General features: G+C 45.0%; 1 protein-coding gene across 2 annotated transcripts in view; it reads right to left on the reverse strand.

Moving 5' to 3' along the window:
- The window catches only part of ADGRA3 (adhesion G protein-coupled receptor A3), a 127,982-nt gene extending 110,943 nt beyond the window's left edge, over window positions 1-17,039 (reverse strand). For both annotated transcript variants that reach the window (XM_069593784.1, XM_069593783.1), the window contains exon 1: window positions 16,487-17,039. In XM_069593784.1, coding sequence (XP_069449885.1) covers window positions 16,487-16,725 — 239 coding nt within the window. In that variant the 5' untranslated portion in view covers window positions 16,726-17,039. The remainder of the gene's footprint in view (window positions 1-16,486) is intronic.
- Between the last annotated feature and the right edge of the window lie 6,177 nt (window positions 17,040-23,216).

Below are 23,216 nucleotides of genomic sequence, written 5' to 3' on the forward strand. Positions count from 1 at the left end.
CATGGTTCCTCCACATCTATGAATTCAACCCACCTCAGACCACGTAGTTCTGCTGTTGTTCAGTCACTCAGTTGTATCCAACTCTTTGCAACCCATGGACCACAGCACACCAGGCTTCTCTGTTCTTCAGGATCTCCCAGTTTGCTAAAACTCATGTCCACTGGGTCAGTGATGCCATCCAACCATCTCATCCTCTGTCACGCCTTCTCATGCCCTCAATCTTTCCAAGCATCAGGGTCTTTTCCAATGAGTTGGCTCTTCGCATCAGGTGGCCAAAGTATTGGAGCTTCAGCATCAGTCCTTCCGATGAATATTCAGGATTGATTTCCTTTACGATTGATCAGTTCAATTTCCTTCCTGTCCAAGGGACTCCCAAGAGTCTTCTCCAGCACTACAATTCGAAAGCCTCAATTCTTTGGAGCTCAGCCTTCTTTATGGTCCAACTCTCACATCCCTACATGACTACTGGAAAAACCATACCTTTGACTAGATGAAACTTCTAGTCTGCTTTCTAATACGCTGTCTAGGTTTGTCATAGCTTTTCTCCCAAGGAGCAAGCATCTTTTAATTTCATGGTTGCAGTCACTGTCCACGGTGGTTTTGGAGCCCCCCAAAAAATAAAATGTCACTGCTTCCACTTTTTCCCCCATCTATCTGCCATGAAGTTATGGGACCAGATGGCATGATCTTAAGTGTTTTGAATGTTGAGTGCTACGTTGTACTATAGTACTTACTGAAAGAACTTCCACTCATAAGTGTAACCACAAAGTTCAAATTTTTGTTGTTCAAAGGTCAACTATATAAAGTTCGGCACGCCAAGGAGTTCGACAGAGTTCTACACCTTAGTTTGTGCTATTCATGGTAGTTTAAGGCCAATTATCAAGCTGGTTTGGGGAGAAAGTTGAACTAGCATTAAAACAAAAGTTTTTAACCACCTACATTAGCCAACTCAGTCATGGATTCTTTACAGTTACATCAGAAGTAGAAACAGCAGGTTTACCAAATTAATCTCAACAGAAAGCTGAGAGGTTTTCTGAGATCCTACTTCTCCTATTACAAGAAGGTTCTTCGCACTGGCTCTACTATCAACCTCCCAGCAGAAAAATAAATAGTTTCTTTCCATTTATAAACTGTCACTATCTACTCTAAGATGGTGTAAGACTTCAGTTAAGACTTAGTGTAGGAGGTCTCCAAAATCCCCCCTCGTCTCTGCTCCATGCGGCGACAACGAAACATCTGCAATTTTTAAAGTTCTATAAAACACTAAAAGGAAAAACAATGGAAACACTAACAAAGCTTAAAATGGGAAGTCTGACAAAGTCCTTACATCATGGCCCCAGTCTGTGGTTGCTAAGCTATTCTAGTTAAGCTGATGGACAAGTTTTTCAACTTTATCCCTGGGGGAAAAACTCCAAGACAGCTCCCTTCCCGCCCCTAGTAAGGATCCCTGAAAAAAAAAATCAAGCCAAGGCAGACAGTTAACTACGTTTCTCTAAGTTGGCAATAATCTCAAGTAGACAATCTCTGTTTATGGCGGTTCAGGGTGGACAATACGCATTCCGTAGGGCTTTGCCTTCAAAAAAACACCATCCCCTAAGGAGGTACTGCTGTCTGTGGTCATCTTGGAAGGAAACCATGCAGCCAAGCTAGCCACTTCCTCACAGGAGCTGCTGAGCCCAAACCACGTCACACCGCTGCAATTTACTGATTAAGTCAGCATGGTGACATGGTAATGGAGGAATGAAAGAGCTCCGAGTTTAGCTGATTTCAGGCAAGGCACAGTGTAGAAATTAGACAATGGACTGAAACTGAAATAAGGTAAGGAAATGCCGGGCTGAATTCATCTTGCTTTTTAAGAAGCTTAATTGTGAAATAAGAAGAGTAACTACATGGTGCTGCGGTAAGGGTGGTATGAGGGAGGCGGGATTTTTGTTGTTTGTTTTAACAGAGGCTATGTATGCCAAGGGGCTTCCCTGGTGGCTCAGATGGTAAAGCGTCTGCCTGCAATGCGGGAGACCAGGGTTCGATTCCTGGGTTGGGAAGATCTCCTGGAGAAGGAAATGGCAATCCACTCCAGCACCCTTGCCTGGAAAATCCCATGGACAGAGGAGCCTGATAGGCTACAGTTCATGGGGTTGCAGAGAGTCGGACACGACTGAGTGACTTTACTTTCATGTATGCCAAGGAGAAACATCACAAACGAGGGGAAAAGCTTAAAACACAGAAAAGGTAAGTGGCGGTCTCTCAAAAAGTAGAAGGGAAGTAGATCAAGAAAAGGGGAGGGGGAAAAAAAAAAAAGTAATATGTGTAAGAGAGAAAGGCTTTTCACTATCAAATACGGAGTGGGAGTTTAAGCCTCGACCTTGTAGGTTGGGTACTCCGCTTTGAAGACTCTCAAGCTTATCATTGATAGATTCATCATCCTGTGTGAAAAATAATGCAAGACTCTTCTTCCAGTTCTACTTGAGGAAAACAAGAAAAACAATGGGGAACATGGGCCTTATTTATACAAAGACTTATTAAGTGTTTATGTGATAGACACTGAGGATACAGAGGTAAATATCACCATCAAGAGTTTACTATCTGGTGCAACCACTATGAAAACACTACAGAGGTTCCTTAAAAATAAAAAACAGAATCACATGATTCAGAAATTTCACAGCTGGGTATACATCTCAAGAAAACAAACACGCTAATTTTAAAAAATACATGCACCCAACGTTCGTAGCGGCATTATTTACAATTGCCAAGACTGAAGTGTTCAGCGACAGTTGATCAGATAAAGACATGGTACATACATACAAGAACATTACTAGGCCACAAAATAGAAGGAAACGCAACAAAGTTGACGGACTTAGGGAATATCACGCTAAGACAAGAAAGTCAGACACAGAAAGACAAACGCCCTATGTTATCATTCACTGTCGCTCAGTCCCTAAGTCAAGTCCCACTCTATGAGACCCCATGGACTAGCACGCCAGGCTTCCCTGTCCTTCACCATCTCCTGGAGTTTGCTCAAACTCATGTCCAATGGGTCAGTGATGCCATCCACCCATCTCTTCCTCTGTCATCCCCTTCTCCTCCTGCCCTCAATCTTTCCAAGCATCAGGGTCTTTTCCAATGAGTCAGCTCTCGCATCAGGTGCCCAAAGCATAGGCGCTTCGGCATGAGTCCTTCCAATGGATAGTCAGGGTTGATTTCCGTTAGGATTGACTGGTTTAATTTCCAAAGGGATGGATGTAACAAAACAAAAAACAGACTTTAAGATACAGAGAACAAACTAGTGATCACCAATGGGGAGAAATGGGGCGAGGGGCACAATAGGGGTAGGAAATTAAGAGGTACAACCTACTATGTATAAAGTAAATAAGCCACAAGGATATATTGTACAGCACAGAGAAATATGACCATTATTTTGTTATAGATTATACTCCATTTAAGGGCTTCTCAGGTGATGCTAGTGGTAAAGAACCCATGCAGGAGATGTAAGAGATACAGGTTTGATCCCTGGGTTGGGAAGATCCCATGGAGGAGGGCATGGCTATTCACTCCAGTATTCTTGCCTGGAGAAACCCAGAGAGGAAACCGGTGGGCTACAATCCATAAGTTTGCAAAGAGTCAGACATGACTGAAGTGACTTAGTATATACACAGGCATAGTCCATTTAAAGTTACAAAAATACTGAATCACTATGTTGGACATTTTGAAACTAAACCAACTATACATATATCAATTTTTTAAAAAGTTCACGATCTGGTAAGACAGAAAGGATTGTAAATAAATAATTCCAAAGATTATGACAGCTGCAGTAATGCAAGCAAAGGTGAGGCAGGATGCGGGTACAAGGAATGGAGGGGCCAGCCTAGCACTGATTGCCAAGGTGGACTGCAAATTCCATGGTATTGGAAAGAGTTTAGAAATCTCATCAAATCTTCACCAGCAAGGGAGAGTTTACACTTGGTCTTGTTTCAAACAAACAAAAGGAAGGTTAAAAAAAAAATTTTAATCTAATAGAAAGCCCATCTGCCTTAAACATGGTACTAGAGATGAACACACCCCTAGTCAATTACTCTTTGCCTTTTCCCGAGAAAAGAGTTGGGAAGAACTGTACAATAAAACAAAGAATGCTTTTAAGTCTTATCTTGATGGGAAATGAATCAACTTAATTAGACTTAGATTCAAGCAGTCTTGAAGAAAGAGAAGTTTAGCAACTGTATCACAGAGTCTGTGTTACAGCTGCATCTCCAAAGCCCGCTTTAAGCTTCCTTCAATTAAATCTCAGGAGGATTCAGACTGAAGTGTCATCCCCAACACAATTTACAACCTGCTTTCTATCCAGCTCACGATAGGAGGCGATCACAGAAAGGCCAATGAAAAGCCTACCACTCTTCTAGGTGCGAGAGTGGGGGGAGGGGACAAAAAAGTCTCCAAGCTCCATTATCTAGGGGAGGCAAGATAACATAGATGGAACTATTTATTCTAATTCAGCAATGTCTTCATATAGGGAGTGAATTTAACTCACAATCACCTACTGTATATTATGTCCCATACTGGGAGGATGCAGGGGAGAGGAGTAGGGGAGCTTAGATTACCCACAGGGGTCTTTATTTCTCCCCAGCCTGGGTGGCGGACATGCTTCTTCCTATTCTGGGGAAACATCTTGGCCTGCAAGTACAGGAGTCCCTCCTATCCACAGGGGATACGCTTCAAGGCCCCCAGCGGATGCCTCCAACTTCAGTATCTTTTACGCACTATTTTTTCCCTATATATACATTCTCTGATAAAGTTTAGTCTTTAAAGAAGGCACAGTAAGAGATTATCAGCAATAAACTAAGACAATTATGACAACATATTGTAATCAAAGTTCTATGCAGGTGGTCTCCCTCTCAAAATATCTCATTGCACAAATGAAAAAGGTCTTTTCCATCTAACTAAGCATTTATCACACACTGTGGCCATAATTTTTGCAGTCTGTGGTGCAACAGTAAAATGAGCACGGATTCTTTTTTCTTCACTATTTCATGGCTAAAGATTTGTTCTTACTGTAGATCTTAGCAACCTCATTATATTTGATTATTTTTCCTTCTGTGTTAAATCTAGAACTTTCACTTTTTCACTTGAGCATTTTACAGATTTCTCTTTGGCACCTTTGCATTGCCAGCATCAATACTCCTATACCTGAGGGGTCGTTACAAAGTAAAACAAGGGTGGCTGGAACAGAAGGCACTGAGCTTCCAAGACAGTCGATTTGAGGACACAGGACCCAGACAGCCACCAAGTGTCTAACAGGCAGATACGCCGGACAGAAGGATGATTCCCATCCTAGGCAGGAGAGAGCGAGACTTCATCATACTACTCAGAACGGTGCACAATTTAAAACTTATGAACTGTTTATTTCTGGAATTTTCCATCTAATAGTTGTGGCCCATGGTTCACCCCAAGTAACTGAAACTGGGTGTAAAGGAGGATTACTGTACAATTCTTGACTAGTTGGAAGCACTGCTTTTGCTTGTAGAGCTAGCAATCCTGCCAAAAGATTTTCTTCATGTTCATGCCACTGTCATCCCAAAGAATTTAATAAAAATAGCCTAAGAAGTAGAGAGTGAGGATGACTGTCAATTGAGCCTTCTTTGTCTAAGACTGCATTCCACAGGCATGCCCTTCCCCCCTCCATACTGATTATTCAGGAAGAAAAGATTTCAAATATGTACAATTCAACCATTACATAATTTAAACATAACATGGCAAAATATGGGAAGGAAAAGAAGGGCAAAAGATATCTTTTATTTAACCTAAGAACCAAGAATGTCAGTCATGTGAATTGATAAAGACCTAAAAGCAACTAGCATATGCCTTCTATATGAGTGGATTTAGCCTCTCAACAAAATCAAGTGTCCTGCCAGGAAATATCTCTTGTCCTCATTTGCCCAACATGCTTGTCCATTATCAAATCAAGAACATGACCAAGGTGTCCACAATCCTGCCTCCTCAGTCCCAGCCAAAGCAGCAAGAAAATAATGAAAGTACTACATTTTCAGATGATGAGTGGTCACTCAAAAAATCTAAGTATCAGCTGAGTGGTAAAAACAACTAGTGGAAACCAAAGATGTACAGAGAAGTTGACCAAATACAAATGATCCTTTTGCAGACATTTCAAAAATATATGAAACTGCACTCACAATGAGGATATAAATTAAAATAAGCTCTTTTATTTTTTTTAATAACTTAGACAAGACCAAACAAAAAATTCTCAGTAGGTAGATACTTGGGGAATTGGGCCTCTCATGGATTCTCTACACTTTTTTACTATTTTATATTAATAATGATTTATTATCAGAAATAAATCTCTATTTTAAATATACAATAAAGGATTAAGGCAGACCAAGGCAGGGGCTGTTATGTGCTTCACTGTCTGCTCCACCTGAGCATCAGGCCCTCAAATACCGGTTTGCTGCCCTGAGACTCTCTCCGTTCATCCTTTCAGTGGCACAACGCGTCCCCACAACCTTCCTGTCCTTAGCCCCATGCTGCTGCTGCTGCTGTTCAGCTGCTCAGTCCTGCCCAACTCTTAGCAACCCCACGGACTGTCACCCGCCAGGCTCCTCTGTCCATGGGATTTTCCAGGCAAGAACACTGGAATGGGTTGTCATTTCCTTCTCCAGGGGATCTTCCCGACCCAGGGATCAAACCTGCATCTTCTGCACCGCAGGCGGATTCTTTACCCCTGAGCCCTCTGGGAAGTCGTTAACCTCACGGCTTGATAGTAAATCCTAGTTCAGCATATCATTCCCCACTTTACATATAGTCACCTTTCTCCTCTTTTATGAATAAGGCCCCAACCTAAAGCTCTCAGTTCTCTGTCCTAAAAACATCTCCTGATTTCTGTGCATCCTTGCTCCACTTGGAACAGCCCCCTTCCCCTTGAGGCAGTTGTCCTCAGTCTGCTCCACTGCTCTTTCTTCTACCTTCTTTTGTTGCAGCAGATGACAAGTGGTGAAGAAAACACCTAGAAAACAGGTTCTTAGCCCAGGTGATCAGAGAAGCACCCTCAGAGCTGTGAAAAATACCAGCTTCCAGGCCCCATGCTGGAACAGTCAAATCAGATCATGAGACCTATGCCCCAGACATCTGAGCTTTTAATGCTCCCAGATGATTCAAAGCAAGGTGAAAAGTCAACAGCAAACTCAGCAGCCAGGTTACAGGAAGGTGGAAATAACTGCTCCCCCAAATCCCTCCCCAAGCTGGGCTGGGATACAGGGTCTGACTCAGTGGGGTTCCCACTTGCAGCACCCTCCACACAAACCTTACCACTGTGTGTGTCACAACATGAAAATCCTCAGAAAGAACTGCTCTGAGTACTGGAGGTGATTACGTGCTACAGGAGATCAGAGACGTATGAGGTGAAGGAAAGACTCTGTGCTCAGCAGACAGATGTGAGGGAAAAGCAAAGGTGGCCCCTGCCCACCATGGTCTATCAGTCCCATTGGTTATGTTGTTCCTAAACCAGTCTTGCAGATCTCTCTTCAGAAACCTCAACGCCTATAATAATTTTCGCAAGTCCACCAGTTCCCCCTCCCACCCCCACCCCCGTTATCTCCGGCTCTCCGAGTATGGCAAAGGAAGAGGGTGCAGGTTAAACTGTGTCACTAAGAGGCAGACCAGGGAGGTATTGTGTTTCTGGAAGGCAAGAAAGAGGTGGAGTTCCAGAAAGGAATACAAGCACACAAGACTAGGATAAAACTGGTCTAACGGCCAAAACCCATCACACAAGCCCACCGAAAATTACGTCGACAAGAGGCAGAGTAGGCACTGAATAACTATTTGCTGAGCAAACACAAAAGCAAGCAGTTTGAAAAACTAGGATAGGAATTATGACGACAGCCACTAGAGAAGAGTGATTACCAAAAGCCTGGCCTTTGGAAGGCCCCTGCTGTGTGTGGGAAAGCAGATTTAAACCTGGGCTTGCAGCCTGCAGACAAAGGGTACTGGGGGGAAGCTAGGTGGGCACAGGGGGATGGGGGAAGTCCTAGATGATTCTTATACCAACCTCTTCCGTTTACTCCCTTCAGGTTCTGAGGACAAGAAAAGGTTACCTAGGTGAAATGCCCGATATTTGCAAGGTAAATATCAGCATGGCACTACAAGTGGCCAGGACAGACCTGTCTCTTCTGTGGGGCGACCGCTACAGCTCTGTTCTGTCCCAACATGCAGGAGTTTCCCTCACCACACATGCAAAATTTAAAAAAAAAAAAAAAAAGCTTGGGAGAGACTGCTTAATTTAAAACTCCCTCTTTAGACTAAAATTATCTGCGCGTGAACATAAAAACAAGCTAAACCATCCATAAAGCATTAAAAATTTTATTAAAACAAATTTAGCCAGGCAACTATTAAAAACTCATTGAGCAAGTCTGCACTACAGCTTCCTAAATTTGGCAAAAAAAAAAAAACTGACTTAATAAGTTACTAAAATTTTAAGAATTCTGTATTCTATATTTTTGTCTGTTTTTGAGAAAAATGTTGACAACAATGAATTAGTTATGTTCTCTGCACTTAAGATTTCTCCATGTGAGGGATTTGCACAGTGGCCCAGTGGTTAAGAATGCTCCCTGCAATGCGGGGGACTCGGGTTTGATCCTTGGCAGGGGAACTAAGATCCCTCAGGCACCAGAGCCCTTAACTACTGAAGCCAGCGCTCTGTAACAGAAGATCTGCCTGATGCAACGAAGATCCTGTGTGCCACAATTAAGACTCGACACAGCTGAATAGAGCTGCTATAATTAAAAAAAAAAAAATTCCTCCATAGGAGGAGAGCCAATACAGAAAACAACTATTTTCAGAGACACAACTAAATAGGAAGGGAAAAGAAGTCCTACATGCAACTCTAAGAAATTTCACCCTGTGTTGTTTTCTGAGTACTTTCAGGAGTTTTTACTTTGTTGTTTTTGCCTATTAAAAAATAAAAAAAAAAACACCTTTATAGGTTTGGAAAGTTCCTATGTCTCTTTCTAGTATTTTATTTCTGATTTATTGCCAAACTCATCATCTTCTCATCAAATACTCCCGATGCTGGAGGACTCCAAAGCAGGTAAGAAGCAACAGGATTCAGGGGCTGGGTCATGCAAAACTTCACCAGATTTGGAAAAACACTTCTCTTGTAGCTCAGTTGGAAAAGAATCTGCCTGAAATGCAGGAGACCAGGTTCGATTCCTGGGTTGGGAAGACCCCCTGGAGAAGGAAATGGCAATCCACTCCAGTATTCTTGCCTGGAGAACCCCATGGACAGAGGAGCCTGGCAGGCTACTGTCCATGGGGTCGCAAGAGTCAGACACAACTCAGCGACTAAACCACCACCACCAAGACTTGCATTCATAGACCAAATGCCTAAGTCTGCCCAAAATTCTTCAGTATTTCTGATCAACCTGCCAAAACAGTTTTACATGTGTTTCAGTTCAGTTCAGTCACGCAGTCGGTGTCTGACTCTTTGCGACTCCATGGACGGCAGCACACCAGGCTTCCCTGTCCATCACCAACTCCCAGAGCCTGCTCAAACACATGTCCATTGACTCAAACACATGTCCATTGATGTGGTGATGCCATCCAACCATCTCATCCTCTGTTGTCACCTTCTCCTCCTCCTTCAATCTTTCCCAGCATCAGAGTCTCTTCAAATGAGTTAGTTCTTCACATCAGGTGGCCAAGTTACTGGCGCTTTCGCATCAGTTCTTCCAATGAATATTTAGAACTGATTTCCTTTAGGACTGAATGGTTTGATCTCCTTGCAGTCCAAGGGACTCTCAAGAGCCTTCTCCACCACCACAGTTCAAAAGCATCTATTCTTTGGTGCTCAGCTTTCTTTACAGTCCAACTCTCACATCCATACATGACTACTGGAAAAATCATAGCTTTGACTATATGGACCTTAGTCTGAAAAGTAATGTCTCTGCTTTTGAATATGCTGTCTAGGTTGGTCATAATTTTCTTCCAAGGAGCAAAAGTCTTTTAATTTCATGGCTGAAGTCACCATCTGTAGTGATTTTGGAGCCGAAGACAATAAAGTCTCTCACTGTTTCCATTGTTTCCCCATTTATTTGCCATGAAGTGATGGGACCGAATCCCATGATCTTCGTTTTTTGAATGTTGAGTTTTAAGCCAGCTTTTTCATTTTTCTCTTTCACTTTTATCAAGAGGCTCTTTAGCTCTTCTTCGTTTTCTGCCATAAGGGTGGTGCTATCTGCATATCTGAGGTTATTAATATTTCTCCAGCAGTCCTGATTCCAGCTTGTGCTTCATCCAGCCCAGCATTTCTCATGATGTACTCGGCATAGAAGTTAAATAAGCAGGGTGACGATATACTTGACATACTCCTTTTCCAATTTGGAACCAGTCTGTTGTTCCATGTCTGGTTCTAACTATTGCTTTCTGACCTGCATACGGATTTCTCAGGAGGAAGGTAAGGCGGTCTGGTATTCCCATCTCTTTTAAGAATTTTCCACAGTTTGTTGTGATCCACAGTCAAAGGCTTTGGCATACTCAATAAAGCAGAAGTAGATGCTTTTCTGGAACTCTCTTGGTTTTTCTATGATCCAATGGATGTTGGCAATGTGTGCTTACCATACACATAAGATCATGTAGGTCAAACGTAACTGCCCATATTTATATCTGTTCTTGAATCGGGGACCCAACAGCCATGAAATGCTGACCTAAATGTTCTCACTGGCCATAAAAGGGTAAAATTTTGAATTCACATCGCTCCACTTGTCCTGACCTCCCACCATATAGTCCTATCATTGCTGGCATTACTCTTATCAATTAAGAGTGATTACATTCCCACCCACTGAGGTCTCAGAGCCCTTCCTTTGACAGGAAATGCTTTAGGAACTTGTCAAGTATCCCATAAAGTGACACAAGAGCACAGATAAGAAGCACTTCCCAAGTTTAGAGAAGAGAAAGTTCAGAGCGTTGGAAGAGGCACACAAGAGTCCACGGCAACTGAGCTAGATTAATGAGGACCCAGATTTTTACCAGGAAAGGGGCATCAGGCAAGACTGGCAAACTTAGCCAAGGCATACAGGAGGCAAAATACATAAAAATCTGCTCAGGGGACAATGAGACGCATGCTGTGGTGAAGCAGAGAATGTGGGTATATTATTGATCCTCGGATGAAAGAATTATGGCTTATTCTAGCCATCCCTAGCACTCAGAGTTGTGCGTACAATAGTAATAGTGTCTCAAAAGATGTGGATGGGGAAAGAAGGCTGTGCTGAGAATGGGAAAATATGGCTACAGAGAAGGCCTTTCATTCATGATAAAAACCTTGATCCACATGAATTCAGACCACAGCAGCTGTCCGTGATGTTCATTAAAATCTCCCTGCTCCTTCTCATCCTCTGTTGTCCTCACCTGGTGAAGCAGCCTGGCTAATATCCACTGTTCTCATCTCCAAGCTGAAAGCAACTGGAGAGAAGGAAAAAAAAAAAAACACGCTGACCATCTGCCTCTGAATTGGATCACAAGGCAAAAATGGACACCACTCCACCGGGGTGACATTTCTCCAACCCCCAGGTCCTTTCCAAAAGGGCCACTTCACTCTTCATTCACTTCCTCTTCACACCATCTCCTCACCCTCTTCCCGCACTCTGCTTCTAGGTCTTTGAGAAAATAAATGCCAGGGGGCAGCAAAGCCCTCTGCATCCCACATGCCCTCCTCGGTGGTCTCTCACCCACCATTTTACCCGAGCTCCCTCCAGTCACCACTTGGGGATGGAACACCCCCCTCCATCTAAAAGCCTAACACCGAACCTGGGCTCCAGCTCCCATCATATCTCACCTTCCACCATCCATTTCTCCCTCTCCCCAACTATTTCCAACTATACTCAGCAGGATGCAAAGATTCTCTTTCCTCACACCAAACTTCTTCCTCATCAAGGTACTAGCACCACCATCCTCACACAGATCTCCTTTTAATCCACCCCAACCTGCCTCCTGCAGCCTCTGGCCCATGGAGGGCACCAAAGCTGTCAAGTCCAGCTTGTTCTTACTGTTCCCGACCTCGCAGCATCTCTCCACTGGGGCACCCCCATTCCTGTCTTCAAACCTGAACTCCCCTTGGCTTCTATGACCAAATACTCCCAAGTTGCTGCCCCCCAACCTCACCAGCTGCTCCTTCCTTCTCAGGCCCCTCCACTGCTCCAGGGGACTTCAGCCTGGGCCCCTCCTCCTTCCCATTTGGACACACTCCCCTAAACTGACCTCGACCAGACTGGTGCTTGAAACACCACAGACAGACCAATGGTTCTGAAACCCTCTCTGCTTTTCAGCAGGGCCAATTCATCACCACGCCTCACTGCAACTGCAGCGCGCCCTCTCTCCCCTAGCTCAAAACCCAAACCTTTCCCTTCCCTCAGGCCGTGCTCAAGTCTTAACCTCTCCAGGAAAATTTTAATACGTTCCCAGGCCTCCACGGACCCACCCACAGTTCTCTCCTCTTAACAGGCTTCCTAAAGCATTTAAACAATCAGCAGTACAGAATTTATTACTTAATTACAGACATTCTGAGATTGTTCCCTAGATGTCTGCTTTGCTTCGATGCAAATTGTCCCTCTCCAACCAGACTGAAGTTTCCAAACAACACCAGCACTTCTTTTTGTGTACCTGGCGCTGAGTTGCATACACTGGTGATATCCAATTACCAGTCCTCTGATAGCAAAAGAATGTAACATTTTATAAAAGTAAAAACCAAACCCAAGCATTATTTTAGTCTGTTAAACAGTCCGAAAAACATCTGGATTTTGTTCCAAAGTTACTTAACATATCATAAATTTTTTAAGAAAGAAACCTTTATCTACAATCACCATGTAGCATCACCAGGAAAACACTAACTATTGGAAGACCAAGACTAAATCTGTGAAACTCTCTACCACTGATGTCTTCAGAATTTTAAAAACTTAATATTGAGCATTTCACACGAAACAGGAATAAACAGACTTCCAACAAAAGCATTAATGCAGTTAAATTTGTATTCCGTTTGTGCATAAAAATAATAAATGAAACGTAATCCTTTAATGCAGAAGGCTACATAAGATACAAGGAACAAGAGTGGTCAAGCTGAGGATTTCTGCCAAACCTCTCTAGAAACACAGCTATGAAAATAACCGTTGTTCACTAAGATCATAGAAGGATCTGACGGAGAAGTAAATGGCCACCCACTCCTGTATTCTTGCCTAGAGAAACCGATAGACAGAGGAGCCTGGTGGGCTGCTGTCCATGGGGTCGCACAGAGTCAGACACGACTGAAGCAACTTAGCATGCATGCATGCATTGGAGAAGGAAATGGCAACCCACTCCAGTATTCTTGCCTGAAGAATCCCAGGGACGGGGGAGCCTGCTGGGCTGCCGTCTATGGGGTCGCATAGGGTCAGACACGACTGAAGTGACTTAGCAGCAGCAGAAGGATCTGAGCTTTACGCTACATTGAAGTCCAGTTCATCCACTAAGAAAAAATAATCTTATTTTTCATTATTAAAGAAAAAGAAAACTTCAATCCTTGCCATCCTTTCAACCCCCAACTTTCCACTCGGCAGCCACATCACAACTCAGCTGTAAACGTTTGGCCACACCGAAGGAATTAGAGAGCCTGCCTGTCCTTGACTTGTCCCCAGAGCACCCCTAACCCCTGCCACCACCACCACCACCACCATTCCAAGCACTAGACAAGTGTCCTTGACATTCCAGCAACTTCAAATGCACAGCTCCTCAAGCATCTCCACTACCCTGGGCCTGGCGGGGACTCCCCCCCTCTCATCCCATTTCCTCCACAGTATCTTTCTCATACTTCTCAAATTGGCTATGGGTTCTCAGATCCTCGACCCCACCCACTATGCCCCAGAGCAACCTCGACTGCCCTCTTATGGGTTCCTTTTGCTAACTGTGCTGCCTGATATTACAGTGTTAACCATACTGTCCTGAGACTTCATGAAACTTTCTCCTCAAATCTCTGTGAGTTCCTGGAGAAGAAAGACAATGTTTTTGTCTATATTCTGTATGAACTGAAAAGTGAGTGTGTCCCAAAACCAAAGGTCCAAGTTCTCACCCCTAGTACCTCTGAAAATAACCCTGCTGGGAAACAGAGTTGGTTTTTGTGGGGTTTTCTGCAGATGGAACCAAGTCATGAATCTTGAGAAAAGAGCCTGGTGGACTTCCAGCGGACCCTTAAATTCAAAGACTGGTGTCTCATAAGAGAAAGGGGAGTATGTGAAAGACACCACAGGGAAGACCACAGGAAGAGAGAAACAGACTGGAATTGAGCTGCCACAAGCCAAGGAAAGTCAGAAGCTGGAAAGAGGCAAGGATTCTCCAGAGCCTTGGCAGGAATCTGGCCCTGCTAAAACCCTTGCTTTTGGACTTCTGGCTTCCAGAATGGTGAGAGAAGAAATTTGCTGTCTTAAACCATCAAACTAGTGATTAATCTACCACAGTCCTAGGAAAATAACACCTAGTCCAAACCTCAACACACTGCCAATGATCTAGAAACGATTTAATTTAAAAAAAAAAATTGTGTTGAACTAAAGAAGATGAAGACAGGGAGTGAAGATGAAAAGCATGTGAACTGCAGGGCAAGAATCCAGGGCACGGACCCCCTCGCTATAAATTTATCATGGGAACTTGGGCAGGTCACTTATCTACTATGACCCTCTAATTTATTCTCTAGGAAAACAAGGAAACTGGCCCAGAACACCCCCCTCCCCAACACACACACCATTCTGATACACCTGAAACCAACTTCATCCAGAACATCAACTTTATCTGATCCTTAATTATAATTCTTCCCATTCACTAAATTGTATTACTTTTACTTTAAAGGGCTTTCAAGGTGCAAAAAAAGGATTAAAATGACATTTCAAAGGCACATATTTTAATCAGTTTGTTAACATTCAATGAAATAGCTTGATCATATGCTGAAAAGTTATTTTCTACAATATCAACTTTTTTCCCCCTGTGAAATCAACAATTCAGAAAATATCAACCTAAACTTGAATCAGCTTAAGTGCTACTGATGCAGAAGCCAAATATATGACTAATTTCTTCAGAGTAACAAGGGATATCTCCAAAACAAAGGTTTTCTCCACTTGACTCCAGACTGTAATTATGGGCCCATACTCAAGATTTCCACTTCAAAGAATCTGGCTAAGAAATAAATACAGCTGCTGCCACTACCAAGTGGTCAAGTGTTGGTAAAAGAATCAAACAAAACAAAAACTCTTTTACCTTTTTCAGGCCTCCATAAACAGAAACACAGTTTTCCTGTGTTAAACCTTTCCTAATTCAAACAAATGGAAACGAAGAACAAAGGTGTTAGTAATGAAATCTGTACTTACTCATAAATCCTGCTAGGGTTAATTTGGGTTAAATTAAAAACCATATTTCTGGGCTAAATTAAAAACCATATTTTAAGTTCTTTCACAGGTCACGCTGTTCCTCTTGCCTTCATGTTTTTATAGTGGCAGCCTTGATTCTTTTTTAGGAAACCAACCAAAACAACACAGAGGCACATAGCGCCGAGGGACTCATATTTCAGTTCGACAAAATACCCATTAGAAACACTTTTAAACTTTCCCAAACCAATTCATTGTTCAGAAAATAAAATCAAGAGTCATCGGGGCCAAGGGTTCAACCAGAATTGGCAGAACCACGCTTGCAAAACTGGACAGTGAATCGTAACACAAACTGAGTTACGAGACCAAAAATTTTTCTTTCCAGGTGGAAACTCAATCCTAAAATCAAGTCCCTTGAGATGGAAGGCTCAACAAACCCAGTTTGCAAATCTGAAGTTCTCGGCTTTAAAGATAAGCTCTCATACCCAAGAAACCGGGGGTCGAAGGTGCATGATTTCATCTCAAATATATTTCTGGGCCCTTAAAAATAACTCTTACTTTACAAGGTGCTCTTTAATGTAATAAAACTCAGCTAGCAAAAGCAAAGGAAACAGTCTGGAAGTTTGGAGATCACACACAGTGGCGTTCAAAGTCCCTGTGTGGCATTAGTATCCTGCAAACTAGCGTCCGAGTAACTTAACGTGCAAGCTGAAGGGCTGGCCCTTCTAGCTCTGTTTTCCTGCCGCCCAAGCACAGGATGAATGAGCTTTCACTCCGCCGCTTGCTTGTTTACTCGCATCCTCACGTGGCACCGCGCAGCTCACAAGCACTGCGCCGGGACCGCGCGGGGGACCTAAAACTTTTACTTTGTAAACTAGCGGAGCGACGCGGGCAGACATCCGCTTACCAGCCACAGAAACGCCTCCGGGCCGAGCCCCTCCGCCTCCCCCGTTCCCCAGCATCAACCCCCGCCAGAGGCTCCATGCACACAAAGGCGCGGGGGTGGCGACGGGACCCTCTTCCAAGTTGCGAGAAAGAAGCAGCAGCACGACGGAAAGCGCTGGGACCGAGGAGACCGGGCGCCAGGACAGAGGGGCGCTCCGCAGGCTACTCACAGGGTGACCGTGCGGTTCGGCAGCGTGTCAGGGGGCAGGACCTGCGCGAGCTCCAGGCTGCTGCACACCACCTTGCCCTCGGCGGCGCCCGCCGCCCTCCCGGCCCCTCGGAGCCGCCCGTCGTGCTTGCAGCCCGGGGGCAGCGCCACGGCCCCGCCGCCCAGCAGCGCGAGCAGCGCCAGCGGCAGCAGCAGAAGAGGCGACGGCGGGCGGCCCCGCGGGCGCCCGGGCCGTTCCATGCTGCGGGCCGGGCGGCCGGCCGGGGCCTGCGGGCCGAGCGACGCAGCGCTGGCCTAGCGGGCCGCCCCGGTGCCCCAGCGGACTGGAGCGCAGCGCGGGCCCGGCGGCGCCCGGAGTCTCGTGGTGGCCGGAGGACGCGCCCTCCTCGGCGCCGACATGCTCCTTTGTCCGCAGCTGCCGCGCTCGGCCTCCGGGGAGTCGCGGGGTCACGGCCGCGTGAGTCCCAGCGCCGCTCTACGGCCGGGCGGGAGCGCCGCCGCTTCCTCCACCTCCTCCTCAGTCGCCGCCGCCTCCCCCGGCCACTGCCCGCGGCGGCTCCTCCCCGCCCGCCGCCCCCGCCCCTTCCCCTCCACCTCCTCCTCCTCCTCCTCCTCTACCTCGTCCGCTCCGCTCCCCTCGCCGCGCGCCGCTCGGGGAAGGAGGGGCGTGCTCGGAGACGTGCGCCGCCCGCCGCGGAGCCGGACCCCCGGTGCCTAGGCGCTCCCGGCTTCTGGGCCGGCGTTGGGGGCAGCGGGAGTACCCGTAGGGAGGGCGGAAGAAAGTTCTAGTCCAAACTCCAGCCACGGTGGCCACTCTCGCACGCTTCTCTACTCTTTGCCGCAACCCTCCAGACAAAGGCGCCCCGTGTGTCCCTGGGGGCCGCGCGTTCCGCCCGGAGAGCCCCAGTCCTGGGCTTGCGGAAGGGGAGGAGAGCAGGATTCAATTTCTTTGGAGTACCCAAGAAAGAAGAGAGTGCCCCAAACCAACGTCTTCAAAGGAATCGCCTTTCCTCCTCTGCAGACCTCTCGAACCTCCTCTAGGCACTCCGTAGACCCATTTGTCCCAGATACAGCCGAGCTGGGAACAGGGTCCTGTCCCAGAAAAGGACCCTCCAAAGCCGTTTCTGGCCTTCAGCAATTCCACTTACAACCTCTGCAAAGGATGCATTGGGGCCTCGATGGACCGGCAGCCTTTGGAAAAGGAAATTTCCCTCTGGTATCCAAAGATACCTCAGATATAACCGGTTAGATCAATTGCGAGCAAACCAGCCAAGAAACTCAAGAGGAATCTATTTTTCTTCTAGGCAGTGCTGCCAACCCCGCGCTAACATTTGCAACACCCAGGCTCACCTACCCTATATTTAAATATTTACAAGGAGTGTGTCAAACCTTCAAAAAATATATATTCTGTGCTCCGATCTTGAGAAATACTCCTTAATAACAACCTGGAAAGCCAGGTGTGTGTACCGAGCTCTCAAATACCTTGGAGTTACACCTCATAAGTGGTAGGGAAGAAGGACGTACACCCCAGCACTTGGTCTACACACTTAGGTGACTTTAACTTCCTGTGCCCGCTCCATTCATGAGCAAGAGGAGCTTTCTGCACGCTTGTGGACACCCCAGTCTCTCAACGAAACTCCATGCACACCCTCAAGCAGCGCGTGCACACCCTCAAGTGGTATTGGCAGCCCTTCAGGCTTAGGAGTGCAAACACCAGTTGTTTGGCCCTCCCTTAAGAGGAAAATTCTGGAAAGAGGCCTGCTCAAGCCCTGACAGAGCTTCCCAGGTGGCAGTAGCTGCAAAGAATCTACCAGCAATGTAGGAGACGCGAGAGAAGCGGCTTCGATCCCAAGATGGAGAAGATCCCTTGTAGGAGGGCATGGCAACCCAACCCAGTATTCCTGCCTGGAGAATGGCATGGATAGAGGAGCACGATGGGCTATAGTCCATACAGTCGCAGAGTTGGACTGGACTGAAGCGGTTTAGCACACAGCTCACAGGGCCTGGAAGTAGCAATGGGAATTTTCAGTCACTGAATTCCAGGAGCCTGGGCTCCTTGGACAAGGTCTAGTGACAGAAAGGAGACACAGGCTCTTAGGGAATAAGTCCCTTGGCCCTGGAGATTTTTCACCCTTTAGGGAAGAGAGCTTGATTGGTGCCCTCTAAAACGCAGACCCAGGGCCTTCCCTGGTGTTCCAGCAGTTAAGACTCCTGGCTTCCACTGCAGGAGGCACTGGTTCAATCCCTGGTTGGGGAAGTAGGATCGCATATGCTGCCAGGTACAGCTAAAAAATAAAAATAAAGGCAAAAATAAAATAACATGCAGAGCCAGAAAGGGGTTTTTCTTCTCCAAGTCTAAGGTCATTACTGACTAAGGCCCCTACAGAATTATCTTAGGCACCAGTTCCTAGGAATCTCTTTATATGACTAAAACTTTCTCGCTGGTAAATAAATGATGTCTATTTAACAGACACTGTTGCATTAAATTGAATAGCGCTTTGTTTGATCAACATTTTTTGCAAATCAATGGTGTGAACCCGAAGGTGTCTATTGCTAACAGTGCATTCTGAAATAAGATATTCTAGATCTGCACTGTCCAGTATGATGGCTTTCTAATACTTGAAATGTAGTGTGAGGTCAGAGAGAATTTTTCACTTTACCTTTAATTAATTTAATTCAAACTTCAAGTCCAAGGTGCTTAGTGACTACCTTGTTGAACTGTGCAGTTCTTGACACTGATGGATAGAAAAAGCGGGATATCATCATCACCATTAAGTAGCTTTAAACCTACAAATAAGCTTAAGTGGTGAAATTAAATAAATTCATTTGAATTTATTTAAAGAATTCTTATTCCCTAATAAAATTATCATCGTCATCTGTTTTCTCTATAAAGATGAAAACTTCACAGCTAAATGGAAGTTTATTAGCCATATTACTATTGGCAGAGCCACAATTGTCATGTGAACTCAGAATCTGTGAGTATCTTCACACACTCTACTTCAGCCTATGGTTGAAATAAATTTGCATGTCTGTTTTTAAATTTGCTTACCGTATTAACACCAATTTGATACATATCCTCTTTTTTACCTCACTGTAGTTGAGAAAGCTGTAGAAAGCACAGAATTATCACAGAGATATCTCAAGTAATATCCTGAATCCAAGGAAAACTATGGAGGACATGTTTTAATACATGGATGATTTCAAACATTCTGGCACAGAAATCACTAAGTCTATGAAAGAAATCACTACAAATCACAAAATAATACTACAGTATATTAAAACTGGAAAAGGCTTTAGAAAGTCCATCTTTCAACCCTGTAGTCCTTGGAAAGCACACAACCCTGGGTTATCATCATTCTGTACCAGCATGGATTCATAAGGACATGGCAAATGGTCCTTTCCCCAGTTACGAAGATCTCTGAGGATGACACTGTCTGAAACTTACCATCATTTACCCTCAGTCACACCAAAATCATCGCTTTAATTAAGATACCCCAGCCCTGACAGTGTCCTGTCAGACAGGTCTATCTACTGCTGATCCCCCCTCAGGCATCAAGAACATTATACCTTTTGAAGTTACAGGACTTAATAGGTCCTTTCAAAGTCCTCACTGTGTTGTTGATTATCCCACTTTAGAACATCCTATAGGAACTGTTTGAGAAAACACTCATTAACCATATTCCTGTACACATAGTCCTGTGAAGTGGTATTGTGTCAACTGTTGCTTTAAGGATGGTAGATAGACCACATTCCAAGGCTTCTATGCTGCGAATCCTGTCTTGCTATGTTATGTAAAGCTTGTAGGAGATACCAGGGAAACATTCAAATATGCTTTGTTTATCCTCCCAGTATACACTCTGTATTAGCTATGTACATGAGTAAATAAATATGTATATATATTTACTATACAATACATACACGGATTTATATATATATATATATATATATATATATATATACCAACCTATTTATCTACCAGACGATGAGCTTCTTGAGATTTTTCCCACCCCTTCTTAAATTACTCCCTCCTACCTTCAGTTACTCCCTATTACATCACTCTAAAATCTAGACCAGTCATCTAGACTGAATCTAGATAACATAGCTTGTTCCAACCTGAAGATGGCTCCCTTTAAAAGTCTGTTTATAGTTTTATGATGTTAGCCTCCCCCACTACAATACCAGCTCTATGACACTTTGTCTTATTTACTTTTTAAGGCAGACTCAGTTTCTGGGCTTCCCTAGGGGCTCAGATGGTAAAGAATCTGGCTACACTGCTGTAGACCTAGGTTCGATTCCTGGGTCCAGAAGATCCCTGGGTGAAGGGAATGGCAACCCACTCCAGTATTCTTGCCTGGGGAATTCCATGGACAGAAGAGCCTGGTGGGCTACAGTCCATGGGGTCCAAAAGAGTCGGACACAACTCAGTGACTAACAGTTTCACTTTCTTCTGTTAGTTACTGCCAAAGAGCCTTTCCTCAATTTTTTCTCCCTTGGAGGCTCAAAAAGCTACGCAATCATTGTCCCTTGGAGGCAAAGAATTGGACACAACTGAGTGACTAACCGTTTCACTTTCTTCTGTTCAGTTCAGTTCAGTCACTGAGTTGTGTCTGACTCTTTGTGACCCCATGAGTCGCAGCACTCCAGGCCTTCCTGTCCATCACCAACTCCCAGAGTTCACTCATACTCACATCCATTGAGTCAGTGATGCCATCCAGCTATCTCATTCTCTGTCATCCCCTTCTCTTCCTGCCCCCAATCCCTCTCAGCATCAGAGTCTTTTCCAATGAGTCAACTCTTCTCATGAGGTGGCCAGAGTACTGGAGTTTCAGCTTCAGCATCATTCCCTCCAAAGAAATCCCAGGGTTGATCTCCTTCAGAATGGACTGGTTGGATCTCCTTGCAGTCCAAGGGACTCTCAAGTGTCTTCTCCAACACCACAGTTCAAAAGCATCAATTCTTTGGCGCTCAGCTTTCTTCACAGCCCAACTCTCACATCCATACATGACCACTGGAAAAACCATAGCCTTGACTAGACGGACCTTTGTTGGCAAAGTAAGGTCTCTGCTTTTGAATATGCTGTCTAGGTTGGTCATAACTCTCCTTCCAAGGAGTAAGCATGTTTTGATTTCATGGCTGCAGTCACCATCTGCAGTGATTTGGGAGCCCCCAAAAATAAAGTCTGACATTATTTCCACTGTTTCCCCATCTATTTCCCATGAAGTGATGAGACCAGATGCCATGATCTTCGTTTTCTGAATGTTGAGCTTTAAGCCAGCTTTTTCACTCTCCTCTTTCACTTTCATCAAGAGGCTTTTTAGTTCCTCTTCACTTTCTGCCATAAGGGTGGTGTCATCTGCATATCTGAGGTTATTGATATTTCTCCCAGCAATCTTGATTCCAGTTTGTGATTCTTCCAGCCGAGCTTTTCTCATGATGTACTCTGCATATAAGTTAAATAAGCAGGGTGACAATATACAGCCTTGACATACTCCTTTTCCTGTTTGGAACCAGTCTGTTTTTCCATGTCCAGTTCTAACTGTTGCTTCCTGACCTCATATACGTTTCTCAAGAGGCAGGTCAGGTGCTCTGGTATTCCCATCTCTTGATAAATTTTCCACAGTTTATTGTGATCCACACAGTCAAAAGCTTTGGCATAATCAATAAAGCAGAAATAGAGGTTTTTTTGGAAGTGTTTTGCTTTTTCAGTGATCCAGCAGATGTTGGCAATTTGATCTCTGGTTCCTCTGCCTTTTCTAAAACCAGCTTGAACATCTGGAAGTTCACGGTTCACATATTGCTGAAGCCTGGCTTGGAGAAATTTGAGCATTACTTTACTAGCATGTGAGATGAGTGCAATTGTGTTGTAGTTTGAGCATTCTTTGGCATTGCCTTTCTTTAGGATTGGAATGAAAACTGACCTTTTCCAGTCCTGTGGCCACTGCTGAGTTTTCCAAATTTGCTGGCATATTGAGCAGAGCACTTTCACAGCATGATCTTTCAGGATTTGAAATAGCTCAACTGGAATTCCGTCACCTCCACTAGCTTTGCTCGTAGTGATGTTTCCTAAGGCCCACTTGACTTCACATTCCAGGATGTCTGACTTTAGGTGAGTGATCACACCATCATGATTATCTTGGTCGTGAAGATATTTTTTGTATAGTTCTGTGTATTCTTGCCACCTCTTCTTAATATCTTCTGCTTTTGTTAGCTGCGACGACGTGCGGAGCATGGCTGAGAGGAGCTACCCCACGTCCGAGATCAGGGGCAGCAGCCGAGAGGAGCTACCCCCGCCCGAGGCCAGGGGCGGTGGCCGGGAGGAGAAACTCCATGTCCAAGGAGCAGTGGCTGTGCAGGCGCCGGAGGGCCTAGAGGAGCTATTCCACATTCAAGGTCAGGAGGTGGGGCGGTGAGGAGATACCGCTCGTCCAAGGTAAGGAGCAGGGACTGTGCTTTGCTGGAGCAGCCGTGAAGAGATACCTCGTGTCCAAGGTAAGAGAAACCCAAGTAAGACGGTAGGTATTGCAAGAGGGCAGACACACTGAAACCATAATCACAGAAAACTAGTCAATCTAATCACACTAGGACCACAGCCTTGTCTAACTCAATGAAACTAAGCCATGCCCTGTGGGGCCACCCAAGACGGGTGGGGCATGGTGGAGAGGTCTGACACAATGTGGTCCACTGGAGAAGGGAATGGCAAACCACTTCAGTATTCTTGCCTTGAGAACCCC

Source organism: Ovis canadensis, chromosome 6 (genome assembly GCF_042477335.2).
Source record: "Ovis canadensis isolate MfBH-ARS-UI-01 breed Bighorn chromosome 6, ARS-UI_OviCan_v2, whole genome shotgun sequence".
In the NCBI taxonomy this organism is placed as follows: Eukaryota; Metazoa; Chordata; class Mammalia; order Artiodactyla; family Bovidae; genus Ovis; species Ovis canadensis.